This window comes from Chlamydotis macqueenii, chromosome 18 (genome assembly GCF_036417535.1).
Source record: "Chlamydotis macqueenii isolate bChlMac1 chromosome 18, bChlMac1.mat, whole genome shotgun sequence".
Lineage (NCBI taxonomy): Eukaryota > Metazoa > Chordata > Aves > Otidiformes > Otididae > Chlamydotis > Chlamydotis macqueenii.
In genome coordinates this window covers 7,510,537-7,523,322 of record NC_141573.1, presented here as the reverse complement: position 1 = coordinate 7,523,322, position 12,786 = coordinate 7,510,537, and the positions used below count along the sequence as shown (strand labels likewise).

Sequence of the window (12,786 nt, the reverse complement as noted above, 5' to 3'; positions counted from 1 at the left end):
AATGGTTCTTCCTTTTGCAAAGATTTTTGCCCTGTAATTTGTGCAGATCTCCCTTCAGTGCTTGTTAGTGGGGAAAATACACATGCGTATGGTACAAATTCAGAAGAATTAGTAAGTTGGTGAGCAAACTCTGTCCATTCTTCCTGCCAAAATCATAATATATTTAATCTACCTGATGAGTAAGTTAAAACACATCTAGCCTTAATTTCTTTAAGTTACAGCCTGTTCAAGTAAATTTACCTAGAGCTCATACAGATTACTTCTGTAGAGGAAGAAATAAAAAATATTTGGCTTCTTAACAAGAATCTACTGTATCTGTCTGGAAGGAAGAGAAACAAGACTCTGACTTCTTTGTATTGTTAGCCTTTCTGAAAAGTGTACTGGGAACTTATTTCTAATAACTTATGTTATTTTTGGATCTTCTCTCAAGTGATGCCCAAGGAGATTTCTTGTACAAATTAGGGTATTTATCTGGTTTTTTTCCACCACATGTGACATACTCTTGCATCCTGTTACATTATGTTAACCTCTGTGGGTGATCAAGTTCAATACAGTGGCAGATATCTCGGCACAACAGCCATGTTCTGGAGGAAAATTATAGCTCTGCATGGTTTGTAAGCGATTATGCAGAGGTTACTCAGGCAACCAGCCGCTGCCTTGGTAACCTGCTGCTCCGCTTCAAACTTCTACTTCAGGGCTGTAATTAGTGAAATACTTTTTGCTCCCCGTTGTCCTCCCGTATTGTTTTCCAAGAGGAAGAAAAGCACCCTGGAGTGGTGTGTGCATGTAGGGGCTCTTTCATTATTTTACTTTTCCTCAAGCCCTGCACAGGAACTCCTGTAGCATCCTCTGAACTGTCCCCACTGTTCTCCTACCTGGGAGTTTGTTGTTCCAACTTCCTTTATTAACAGAATATATTGATTATTGCTATTCCTTTCAGAGAAGTTATTCTTAGAAATAGTGATTATATTTCTCATTGATAGTCAAACAAAACCAGTCAGTGCTGGCACAGTCAGTACAGTGCAGAGCACACCAAGAATATTCAAACATAAGCACCAGCCATGAAGACACTGAACAACTTCAGTGACAACCTTCATGGCACTATTACACTGGGGGTCAGGAACAGATCAGAGTGACAGCACTCTCATGGCACTTGGGACATAAAATATTATTACACTACTGATGCCTGTACAGACTGGCATGGCAGCTGTAGGTACATGCACAGGAGGAAGCCTTCAAGAAGGCTGTCATGGCATGTCAATACCTCTTCTCCAGGTATTTGATTATCCCTCACTGAGCTCCAGGAGGCGAGTTCTGCTGGAAGGCAAGATGTGTGTGTGTTGTACTAGTTGAGGTCAAGGTGGGCTGATGCGTTACCAGCCGTTCTGGAAATGGTGCTGATGGAGCAAAGGAATTGTGAAATCAGAGCAATTTTTGAAATGTGGTTTCTGACAACGCAGCTGTGTAGTTTCTCCAGCATCTAATTCAGTGGTTTCTTGCCACTACTTAGTTTCAACTAAATACTCAGGCTTCTCTTTAGGCTCACTTATAGTAGACAGAAGTAAATAAAACATGCCCTTATTGGATCTCTTTTCACTATACAAGAAATGCGGACATGTCACTGTGGTCCGCTGACTCACCTTATTGTAGTCAGGGTTAGCTGCTTTAGTTGGTGTGCTTTTTTTTTTAAAAAAAAAAAAAGTTTTATCAGTTAGGCCAGAATCAGAGCACCTGAAGTAGTGCTCTGGGTATTACCTGCAGTTTGATCTCATGTGTAAGAAGAGAGACATGATTTAATGGGGAGAGAGGAAGACAAGATTTCTGTCCTTTTGCTCCCCTCAGTAAATAATGCTCTTAACAGAGCTCTCCTGCAAAGAGCAGAGTTTTGCAGTAGCTTCACTCAGAGCTCTCTTGGGGAAGAGAAATGTTGCTGTATGACATTGCCTTTGGCTGCTGTATGTGTATTGTTTCTTCTCTGTCCTGAGCTCTGCTCAGCAGAAGAGCCAGGAATCATTGCCTGGCTCCTCATTATTGCCATTTCTTCCTTTGTTTTCACTGCCAGCTTCAGAGCGAGGTAGAGAAACCCCTGCTTAACTTCAGAGAGAACTTTAAGAAAGACATGAAGAAGTGTGACCATCATATTGCAGATTTACGGAAGCAACTGGCCAGCCGCTACGCAGCAGTTGAAAAGGTGGGAGCAGAGAACAAACTGGGGAGTTTAGGAGATTGGGAGTTCAGGAGATCTAGTTTGGACAGAAAAGCAGCTGCCTCGTGAAAAGTTTCTGTTCTGCCACAGAGAACCACAAAGGTTTCTGCTGAATGCTTTGTGCTGTTAGTTACGCTTTGCTGAGCCGCAGACATCGTGTGCTGCTTAGCTGAGATTTGGGAAACTGGGGGCTACAGGCAGGGCTAACATGTTATTGCTGAACTGGCTTTTTGTTTCATCCTCCCCTTCCCGATTTGGGGCAACATACTTTTAATACATTTGATGAAAATACTCCTTGCTCATGTGCATGCGGAATTAACATCTATTGCCCTCAAATTTTAAAAAACCTTACCTTAGACTAGCAGCAGGGTGAGGCCAAAGGCTCGCCTGGCTCAGTATCTTTTTGTGCAGTGGCCAAAAGCAGCTGGCTGGGGAAGGCAACTCGAACCTGGCATGGCAAGTCACAAACTCTCTCCTGGTTCCCGTTTTCTGTACCTCACAGCAAACATCCTCACCTGAAAAACCCAAATAGCAGCCCGTAGTATCAGGGGCTATTTTAACATGAACATTCAGTAGCTGAGGTTGTGGTTTAGGGAGAGTTATACCCACAAAAAGTGCTTTCTTAGCAGCAGCTGGCAGAAAACAAGATGCTTATGCCAAATTTTAACCTCACTCGGTTTGCTCTTGCTTGTAAGCTGGAAAGGAAAATACCGTGCTCAGTCAAGCCAGAAGATTGTTTGGGCTTTCGTTGAAGATGAGAGTGCATGTGAGAAAGTTTGCCCGTGGCCAGAATTGTTGCAGGATACACAGGGTTATCAGACTGTGTGTATGCAGGGAAGGCATTTTTCTGCAAAACAATGAGTTCTTCACAGTCATATCTGCAAACAAATACAGCCCTCAGTAGGGATATTGAGAAGAATGAATTAGAATAGCCTGGAGAAGAAGGAATAAAAAAAGGGAAAAGCCATGTCTGCAGTGTGCCTGATGGAGCAGACAGCCTCTCACCAGATTGCTTTCCTGCAGCTCCCTCTCGCGACCTGCCGAGCCATGCACAGGGTTTTTAAAACATTGGAAAAATTCCAGTAATGGCTCAAGAGCATTGTAACTTGCAGGCTGGTGTGACTGTAGAAAACTGCAAGGTGATAACAAAATATAATAATCCCAATTTAGATTTAAATGCTATAACTGGATAAAGAACAAATGTGACCTATTTTATAACAAGTCTGTGCAAAGCAAGTTGTATTTATTTTATGTGTTTAGGCAACCTCAGCAAATGAGGTGACAGCATGCATGTGTGGTAATGATGTTTATTTGTTAAGACACTTACTAATTTGTATGAGTTCAGTAATGATACTGATAAATCAGGTTTTAAAACCGTGAAGAACCTTGAAGAAAAGTAATTTAAAATCAGTTGTAACCAGGTCTCAGGTTCTTGATTGCTACAGTATGAACTGCTGTTATGAACCTGAATTAGTTTTTCTGAAATAAGTCTAGAAGTTCCTATTGTAGAGTTTCTTATAAGTGTTTATTCAATCCAGAAGGTACTTAAAAATAAAATTTGTAAGATACTTGAAATTCTTTCAACAATTTAAATCCTAAGAAAAGTAAATGGAAGAGGTCTCTTGGTGATACTGGTTAAGAAGCTCCAGCTCTGCTTTCTTCTAGAAATAGTGAGAAAGTTACTGAGAAACATGGAAGTCTGATGATGCCTTTTGTACTATGCCTTTCTAAGAACTTGTGAAGAGTTCAGATGGTTTTGTGATTTGTTGGTGACAAATTCTGTATGGTGGCAGGACACTTCTTTGGACACCACATGGTGTCCCAAGAAGTTGAATCCAAGTTAGGACCCAGTTTTATGCAGACTCCCTGGCTTCTTATTGACAAATACTCGTGTGAAGGAGTCATAGATGGCTGAAAGCAACTAGCAGCTCTTTTCCTCTAAAACATCTGACTCTTCTTTAATTACTCCAAGGCCCGGAAAGCCTTGACAGAGAGGCAGAAGGATCTGGAAATGAAAACACAGCAGCTAGAGGTAAAACTCAGCAACAAGACAGAAGAGGAAATTAAGAAGGCGAGAAGGAAGTCCACTCAGGCAGGTGAGTACCTGTGTTTGTCAGCGATGGGGCCGAGTGCAGCCCCACAGATGGCAAACAAGATGGGATGCAACTGCCCATCCAGCTGCATGTTTCTTGTTTTTTAATATTGTAGCCACAAAGTCAAAGTGAACCGTGCTAAAAATCTGTTTGGTATCAGATCTTCTGAAGAAACAAGCCCACTTTTTCCAAATCAGATGCCACAAAATGATTATTTTAATAATTGAGGTGAGAACAAGAAAAGGAGGATGAATTGTCCTTTTGTTTTGTGAAAGGGTGCTGAAATAACTGAATGTTTGTGAAACTTTCAAAGTCAAATTCAAAGAAGCTCAGCTGAGGATGTTTCTTCCTTAAATTGTAGTTCCTTCCTTGGTTCTTTCCTAAATCACAGTCACCCATAAGTATGTGGGTGCCTATTATGCTTCCTATTATTGTTGTTTTCCTTGAAAGTAAACTTTTTGGTTTTTTTCCACTTCTACTCAGTGATTAAAATAGTTTCTGTTCAAGAGATACTGAGGATATAGTGCTATACTGTACTGAGGACACAGCTACTTGTTGTGACTTAAGCGTGTTTTACTGAGGCTCAGACCACTTCTACAGGATCCACCAGGAGCTGTCTTTCTTGAGATCTGCCAATCTGATATGTACAGCTCTGTTGGTACTATTGCTGAAATAATGTTTTAACTAGGACTTCCCTGTGTCATCCCTTCATAGATCCATTCCTTGGCAGAGCCGTCCTTCATAGTTCTGAGGCTTTTAAAACCTCAGGATAGTCTGTCTGGGTTTTGAGGAGACTGCAGAGAGTCATTCACAGTGCCGAGCTTTAAGCCCCGTATCCTGGTTTCTTTGCAGAGTTTGGTTGCCACACTAAGTTCTAAGTCCATGAGAAACTTCCAGATGCGTTTGCTTCTTTGACACTTGTTTGGTCTATGGAGTCCTGTTTTTAAAGCTTGATTCATCCCCAGTTTATGTATAAAAACCTTTTTGCACCAAAAAGAACAGGATGTACTTCATCGGGACCTAGGCATCAAACCGTTAGCAAGAGCATAACTGAACCTCATTTAAAGAAGAAAGAGAATTTACTAGCTAGGAAGCAGTAATCTCTGAGACATGCCTTGCAGATTTTCCACCCATCTTTCCTTCTCTGTCAGAGCAGAGTCCTGCAAGAATGAAAAAATTGAAATAATCACAGCTTACTGTGCTACTGCTCTGAACATGGGAGGAAGATGGAGCTCAACTGGAATTATGCTTCTTCAGAGACAGAGAATGCATGAGTGTGCAACTGGGTTGAGGTTGCAAATAAGCATCCCTCAGTGTCAGACAGCCTGAGCCTGATGCCTTGTTCCCATTTTAAACAGACACGTCTTAGAATGCAGTCTTACCTACAGAGAGCTACCTTGCAGCTCAATAACTCATTGTTATTGATTTCACATTGTAATTATTTTATTTTTCAGATATTACTTTCTGTCTATGACTTTTTTTTTAAATTGAAGTAACTTGCTTTCATAGTTCTGGGCAGTTTGTAAAATATTACTTAATGTTCGTATTTTCCTTTTAAAGTCTTGTCTTTCACCTTCGTTCTTTCTCACCCCAATTGCCTGATCTTTTACCACAGATCAAGTTGTTGAAATTTTGTTGCATCTAACAAATAGCATAACAGAACTGCCTTCACCTCCACTGGGACTGACCTTCAAGCCTTCTGGGTCTGTCTGCAAAACTTGAACTGCAGTTTGCTTCTCATCTCCATAACACTGGCTGGAGAAGACTAATGTGTTGCTATCTTGAACTTTTCAGGAGACGACTTGATGCGATGCGTGGATCTTTACAATCAAGCCCAGTCCAAGTGGTTTGAGGAAATGGTGACCACTACTCTGGTATGTTACTCTGTGTAGCATCTTATGTGTATAACATTGCAAAATTGTAGTAGCGTACAGCATTCATTACTCATAGCTACTTACTGTGCAAAGCAGTGGGAAAAATTAGGTGATAAATCTATTGTATTTCCCATTCTCAGTTCTAAGAAAAACTCGTCTCATTAGCAGAAGGAAGAAATAATTGTTTCTTTGCAGAAGTCATTAAACCAGTTTAGGGCTGCTTAGGCGCTGGAGCACTGGAATTGTCCCCAGGAAGGATGAAGTAATGCACAAGGAAGACACGGAAAAAGATGTGATAAATCACTGAATCCATTTATACATTAATGGGTTTTTGTATTCCGTGATGTTACAATTTCTTCATGAGAATTGCCAGCTCAGAAGAGGCATGCTTTAATTGCCTATTGTTCTGCTTCTCTGAAGATAACACAGCTCACAGTATTCACCCTAAGGACGTGTACCTTTGGGGTTAGTCACCAAGATGCCGAGATAACAGCTTTGATGTGCTGTGTTCCTTGAAATACCTATACTTTGGCTTTAGGACTCCTCCCTCAAGTCATTCCTCAGAGGCTTTCTGGGCAACAGCCAATACTTTCAAAAGTGGGAAATAAAAATCTCTTTTGTGTGTATTTTTCTCATTGGGCAAACACAAAACTGTAAACTCCTAATATAAGCACAGTAATAAATTGCTCAGCATTTGGAAGTGTATTAAACTGCAGTAAATAAATGAAGGCAGATGGAAAACCAGGAGGCAAATATCTTCCCAAAAGTAGAATAAGAGAAAAAAAAAAATGGCTGTTCCTATGCATAAGCGATCTGATTCTCCTCTCACCTTCACTGGTGGTTTCTCACTGATGCAAATGACACTGACCATCAGTGCCACTCTGTGTATGGTAGCTTCATGTTTGTTCCCGGAGAAGTACAACTCAAAAGTGCTCTAGTAGACAGCTAAAGAGGGAAGTCATAGCCTGCAGGCTGCACAGCAGGTTTGTCAGTTGTGAAACTGACTGAGATCGACTCTGAAGTGTGACCCTGGGGTAGTATCACACTGACTGGCAAACTTTTGTGTGTCATCCTTTCTTTGGGCCTTCAAGCTCACCTCCAAGAAAAATATGGACTTGGGATTTTTTTTTTGTGTGTGTCCAGGAGCTTGAGAGACTAGAAGTTGAAAGGGTGGAGATGATTCGGCAGCATCTTTGCCAGTATACACAGCTACGGCATGAGACAGACATGTTCAACCAAAGCGTAAGTCTACTTTTTGTTCGGTCCCTTTGGTCTTTACTGCACTTCAGCTGAGCAGAATGATCCCTATCCTCATCTGACTGACCTGTGAAGGAGATGTGAAAAGGGTGCGTGGTCAGCTTGTTAGTTTGCAGCAGTACTGTACTGGCACCCTACAGTCCTGCTCCTCCAAGACTCTGATTCTGTTTACATTTCATTCTGCTGGATCACAGGGTTTTTGCTGGGGGAGACACAATGCATTGAATTACATTTGGCCAGCGTGAGCCATTATTAGCTCCCCGAGCATGATGCACTGCTCCTTGAGGTCATCTGTTCTTGCAAGGAAGATGGTAGGTAGTTTCACTGTTGGGGGATGAAGTATATATATTTTTTCATATTAAAAAAACAACTACTTTTCAAATATTAAAATAGGTGGATGTATAGAGGTATACCAACCTCAGTACATGTTGTATTTGGTGTAATGTTCAGATTGTAGGACAGGCATCAGAGACCCACTGGCTAATGCCTGGCTTAGGAAGCCTGTCTCTGCTTGATGATAAAAGTCTTCTCTCTTCCCGCTACGAGGCTTCACATTCAGATCTGGCTGTTGTCCACAGAGTCTTGTGTACGTGCAATTCTCACTTGTCTGCAAATGCAACGTAGGCGTGCCCATAGCTGCTCTACACTTCAGAGCAATGACTGTCTGTTCAAAATGCACCATTGACATTTTGATTCTTGTTTTCTTTGTTTTAGACAGTAGAGCTCGTGGATCAGTTGCTTCGAAAAGTGGATCCTGCCAAAGACAGGGAACTGTGGGTAAAAGAACACAAAACTGGAGATATCCGACCTGTGGACATGGAAATATAGACTGATATATAGTTGTATGTGATGAGTCCACTGAATTAACCAGGCTAATGTTTGTTTTTTAAGGGTCAGAAGAACATAGGGAAAAGGTTGTTCCACTACCAGACACCTTGTAATTTATGCCTGTATGGGCTCTCTGTGTTACATTTAGTCATTCAAATGGTCCTCATTGTGCTAAGCCTTAAGCACCAGACATTCCAGGGTGAAGAAACCAGATGTGTGCTTCCCACCAGAGGTTCCCAATTGCACGCACCTTCCAGAAGAAATCTGCTTTCTGGTACAGAGAGAGCTCTGTTCTTCAGTGACTTTGTGCTACATCCCTTGCATGACTATCTCTATGTAGTGTGTTAGAACAACCACGCAGTGAGCCAGCAAGTAGATAACTGTTTGAACATGATGCAGGAGGCAAGGAAGTCCTGATCATGAATCCCAGGTCTGTCACTGACTGCTTTCATGGCCATAGGCAAGTGAATTAACTTTTCTGGCTTCCCCATCTATAAAACATAGCAATGTTATGCGAATACAGTTGTTTCATATAACACAGTTTCCCACCATGGCAGTGAAGTGATGGCCCTTCTCCCAAAATCTATGGAGAAGACTCCTGTTCTTCCTGTTTTATACTCCCTCTCAGGGATCTATAAACCGATTATCATCATGATTTCTGTTCTAGGCCAATCAATAAGGTTGAAAGTGTTACCATCACCGTTATTTATCAGGAAAGACTTGGTGGTGCTCTACCTACCTCATTAGCTGAGTGCCCTCAGTGACAGAAAGAGGTTATATACCAAGGAATAAATGAGGTGTTCAAAACCTTCCCTGCTTATACAAGATGTTTTCTCACAGAATCTCCTTAAAGACAGTCCTCTACTATTTTATTTGGGATCCAGGTTTGAATTTCCTTTGTTGGTTCCTTCAGGTGAATATCACAGCCTTTAGGTATCTTTAATTACGAAGTTTGTCCAGCTAAATTATGGAGATTAGCTGTTTAGAGCCTGATTTTCAAAGGTGCCATGAACCTGTGATGCTAGATTGCATTCAATGTAGATGTAGGTGCCCAGCACTTCACCGTCAGATTCTTAACCTTACATTTTTCCGTTGTTACCTTTACCACAAACTACTAAAAATTCTACATTGCTCTTGGCACATAGTATTATCTAGTGTAGAGACTGGTTTTGAAAAGGTATTAATTTTCTTCTCCTGCTGTTATTTCTGATTGATTATTCAGTATTGCTGTTAATATATTTTTCAGCATTTCATACAATGCCAAGATTCTTAAGATTCTTGCTTTAGATTCAGCAGAAACCTTGATTCTCACCACTGTGGCCTTTACTCAGTGTTTACTGTCTTGTTATCTACAATTTCCCAAACCGTACTATTTCATTTGATGGACAGTTATGTTCCACTTTATCTCATTGTTACTATCCTTTTTTCCCCAGCACCAAAATTGCTTCCTTCTTTTCTTCTACAGCTGTTCTAGGTCTTTGTTCACCAGTGTCAAAGTGCTGTGATTAGATCATTGAGAATTAATATTCCCCTTTACAAATAGAAACTGAGACACGGAGAAGTCTTATCTGAAACACATTTTTAATATTGCTGCAGTGATTATTTTTCTGGTTTGTTATTTCAAACTGAATTCTTTTGCATTTTTCTGTTGCTCCCTTTTTTTTCAGCCATCTCTTTACCAGTATAGGTTCGTTCCTGTCTTGCAAATGGCTCCACAAGCCACCAGTAATGACACTGCTGTGTCATTAACCTTCATAAACATTTGCACATTGGCAGGTGCAATGCCATGACCACTGCACGCTCAGGATCAGTTCCTGGTGTGAAACCTCCTGTACTGCACTTCCATTACACACTTCTGAATTTCTGACTACTATTTTATTCTCAGTGTTGGAAGCATCCAGCACACTGCTACGTGAGTCTCTGCTATGTTCCTGCAAAGACAGTTGCAATACAAATGAAACATGGCTTGCCGAAGCATCACGTAGTCCTTGAGCTCAGTTAGAGCGCATACACTTCCTTCAGCTCCTCTTCTGATGCTCAAGCAGGGGAGTTTCATGACAACCTCTCTTCTTCAGTCTTCCTATTGATTCACGCTGTGTCCTATTAATTTTTTATGCATACTTTTCCTATCTCTACCATGCACTTTGAAGGACAGGCACTTTTTTTTTTTTTTAAACTATAGATGCAGGGTGAGCTTTAAAAACTTTGATGGCCAAAAGTAACTGGAGTATGTAAGAGCTGCATCTCAGGTTGTCCCTTGTATTCTAAGCTGTATTGTAAATTAAAATGAGCAATCTTAACGACACCTCACCACTTTCTTGTTTTGATAGCAAACCCAAGCTAGTTGTGCACTTTATGTAGTTTTCTCCTTAATAAATATCTGAAATAATCTGTTATCAATTAGACTTTATTTTTCCTCTTTCTTTAAATATGTTTGTTATTTTATCTATTTTGGACTGGAAATACTGTCCATTAGCACAGGTTTGTCTGAGGACTGAATGTATTTTGGTTCCTCTACTAAGGTGTGTTTAAGCTGCTCTCAATTCTCAGTTGCATTTCTGGTAATTTTTTTTCCCTTTTGTTTTATTTCTAGACAGTTTTCCTTCTTCTGGTTTTTGGTCCATTTGAAGTGTTGCAGGAATGTGTGAGCTGCACAGAACAATAATTCTCTTGATGGAGTCTGTATCTCTTTTTCATGTCAGTAGTCTGAGGAGAGCACTTGTACCTGGCTGTTAATCTTTATCAGGCACAGCAAACTCTCACGTGGTGCTGCTCTGCAATGAGTGAATTGCTTCCTCTACAACAAGACTTTCATCTGTATTCAGTAGAAGTGTTAGGGAAGTTTTGCTGTTGCTTGTAGACAATTTCCAGCTTACTTGCTGCAAAAGATGATATTCCCTTGCGATACAACACTGCAGACGGTGGGTTCGGTGTTGCCTGGCTCGTTCACTTCTCTGGCTGATGAATCCTGGACAGTGCGATGCCTTACAAGTCAGGGAGTGCTGGAGCCCCTGTGCTTCTGAATGGACAGCGTCTTCAAAGAAGGTAGTGGCATGTTTGAAGGAAAGCATGGATGCCTGTCCTCATGTTCGTTCCTAACATGGTCACTTCAGGAGTTTCAGCATTGCTCTATTCATCTTCCATTGAGTTGCAAAAATGCAGTTGAACCTAGTCTTTCCTCATGCATTAACTCACCCTAAACAGCTCCTTCTCCAGAGCCAGATCAAGCTTTGTGTTATGTTAAAATAGCATGTAAAAAGCACAATGATGTTGTAATGTAACTGATTAACAGGAGTAGCAAAGTAAGTCTCTTGCCTCCATAGGTACTGAGCCTAAGGGTCATCTTGTTTTGTCTGGCAGGTAGGCTCACACACTTGATGCAAGTTTTTACTATTTCAGTCGTTACAGGTATCAGTCTCTTTTTGTTGAGTGGCAGTGCTGTCTTACATCTTCATATGGCTCTCTGGCCACAGAGCAGAAGGTGAGCTTTTGTTTAGTACTGTTTGCTTTCACCCAAAGAGGTACAATTAGTGGGAATTTGCCTCTGGTGACTCTGCTTGCCTGGGTCTTTGCTGAAGCTGTCTTTGTTTCTGGAGTTCTGCTGCTCCTGCGGTGCTCCCTCTTTGTCTAACGATGCTGTCACATACTTGTCTTGTGCTGTCCAGCCTATGGCTCCCTGCTGATCTCTACTTCAGCCAGAACATTTTGTCCCTGTGTGAGCTCAAGGGCTTTGTGAATTCCTACGACTTTGAATCTGTTAGGTGTCCTGACTCTGATGCCAGAGGTGGTGAGGTGCTTACCAGCTGTAACCTCAGCTGCCATACAGTATGAGAACATCTTACCCACGATCAATACCGGCCCACCTGTGTCTTCAAAGCCATCTTTTGGCACTCAGTAGAGAGTCCTTGTTGGAAGTCTTTCTCTAAAGTATTCTTTCAGCTTATTTCTTGACATAACTCATCCTGCATCCAGTGCTGTTGGCTGATTCCTGTTGGAGTTACTGAGCTGAAAGCGATGAGTCCTTTACCACGTGGGCCAAGTGCACCCTTCTCCCATCACTGCCAAGATTCCAGTTGCTTTCACGGAGGCCGAATTCTCAGATTTCCAATCTGATCCAGATTCACTCTGTAACACTCTCACATCTGTAACTCGTGTTTGTTCGTCACTTCTATGTGTTGAACATCATTTGAAAGACTTCAGTTGTTCCCTTACAGGAATGTTATTTTATTATTGATACTGGGATCTTCAGAGATAGCTTTAATTTTTTTTTTTAAATGTTAAATATGGGACAGCAGTGAAAGTCATATAGAAATCCCCATTATGTTTGTAAAACACTTTTCCCCATCTGCAGCCCTGTCTAGCTGCTGTGGGGTAGCTGTGCTCCCCCTCGTTTTGCACAGTTACAGTAAACACTGAAATTGTTCTTCCTTTCATGCATAACGCAGCATGCAGACTTGTGCTTTGCTTCTCTTTACCGTTTATGCATCTGTGCAGTTTCGTGTTGCAGAATTATCTGCTTTTAGCTTAC

The 12,786-nt window shown here is 41.3% G+C and overlaps 1 protein-coding gene across 5 annotated transcripts in view; it reads left to right on the top strand.

Annotated features, from left to right (window-relative positions):
* The window catches only part of GAS7 (growth arrest specific 7), a 91,605-nt gene extending 79,083 nt beyond the window's left edge, over window positions 1-12,522 (top strand). For 4 of the 5 annotated variants that reach the window (XM_086762135.1, XM_086762136.1, XM_086762134.1 and 1 more), the window contains 5 exons: window positions 2,063-2,191; window positions 4,179-4,302; window positions 6,094-6,173; window positions 7,317-7,415; window positions 8,145-12,522. In XM_086762135.1, coding sequence (XP_086618261.1) covers window positions 2,063-2,191; window positions 4,179-4,302; window positions 6,094-6,173; window positions 7,317-7,415; window positions 8,145-8,258 — 546 coding nt within the window. In that variant the 3' untranslated portion in view covers window positions 8,259-12,522. Of the gene's footprint in view, window positions 1-2,062; window positions 2,192-4,178; window positions 4,303-4,414; window positions 4,509-6,093; window positions 6,174-7,316; window positions 7,416-8,144 lie in introns of those variants that run through there. The other variant, XM_086762138.1, reaches the window with a different exon arrangement.
* The last annotated feature ends 264 nt before the right edge of the window (window positions 12,523-12,786 follow it).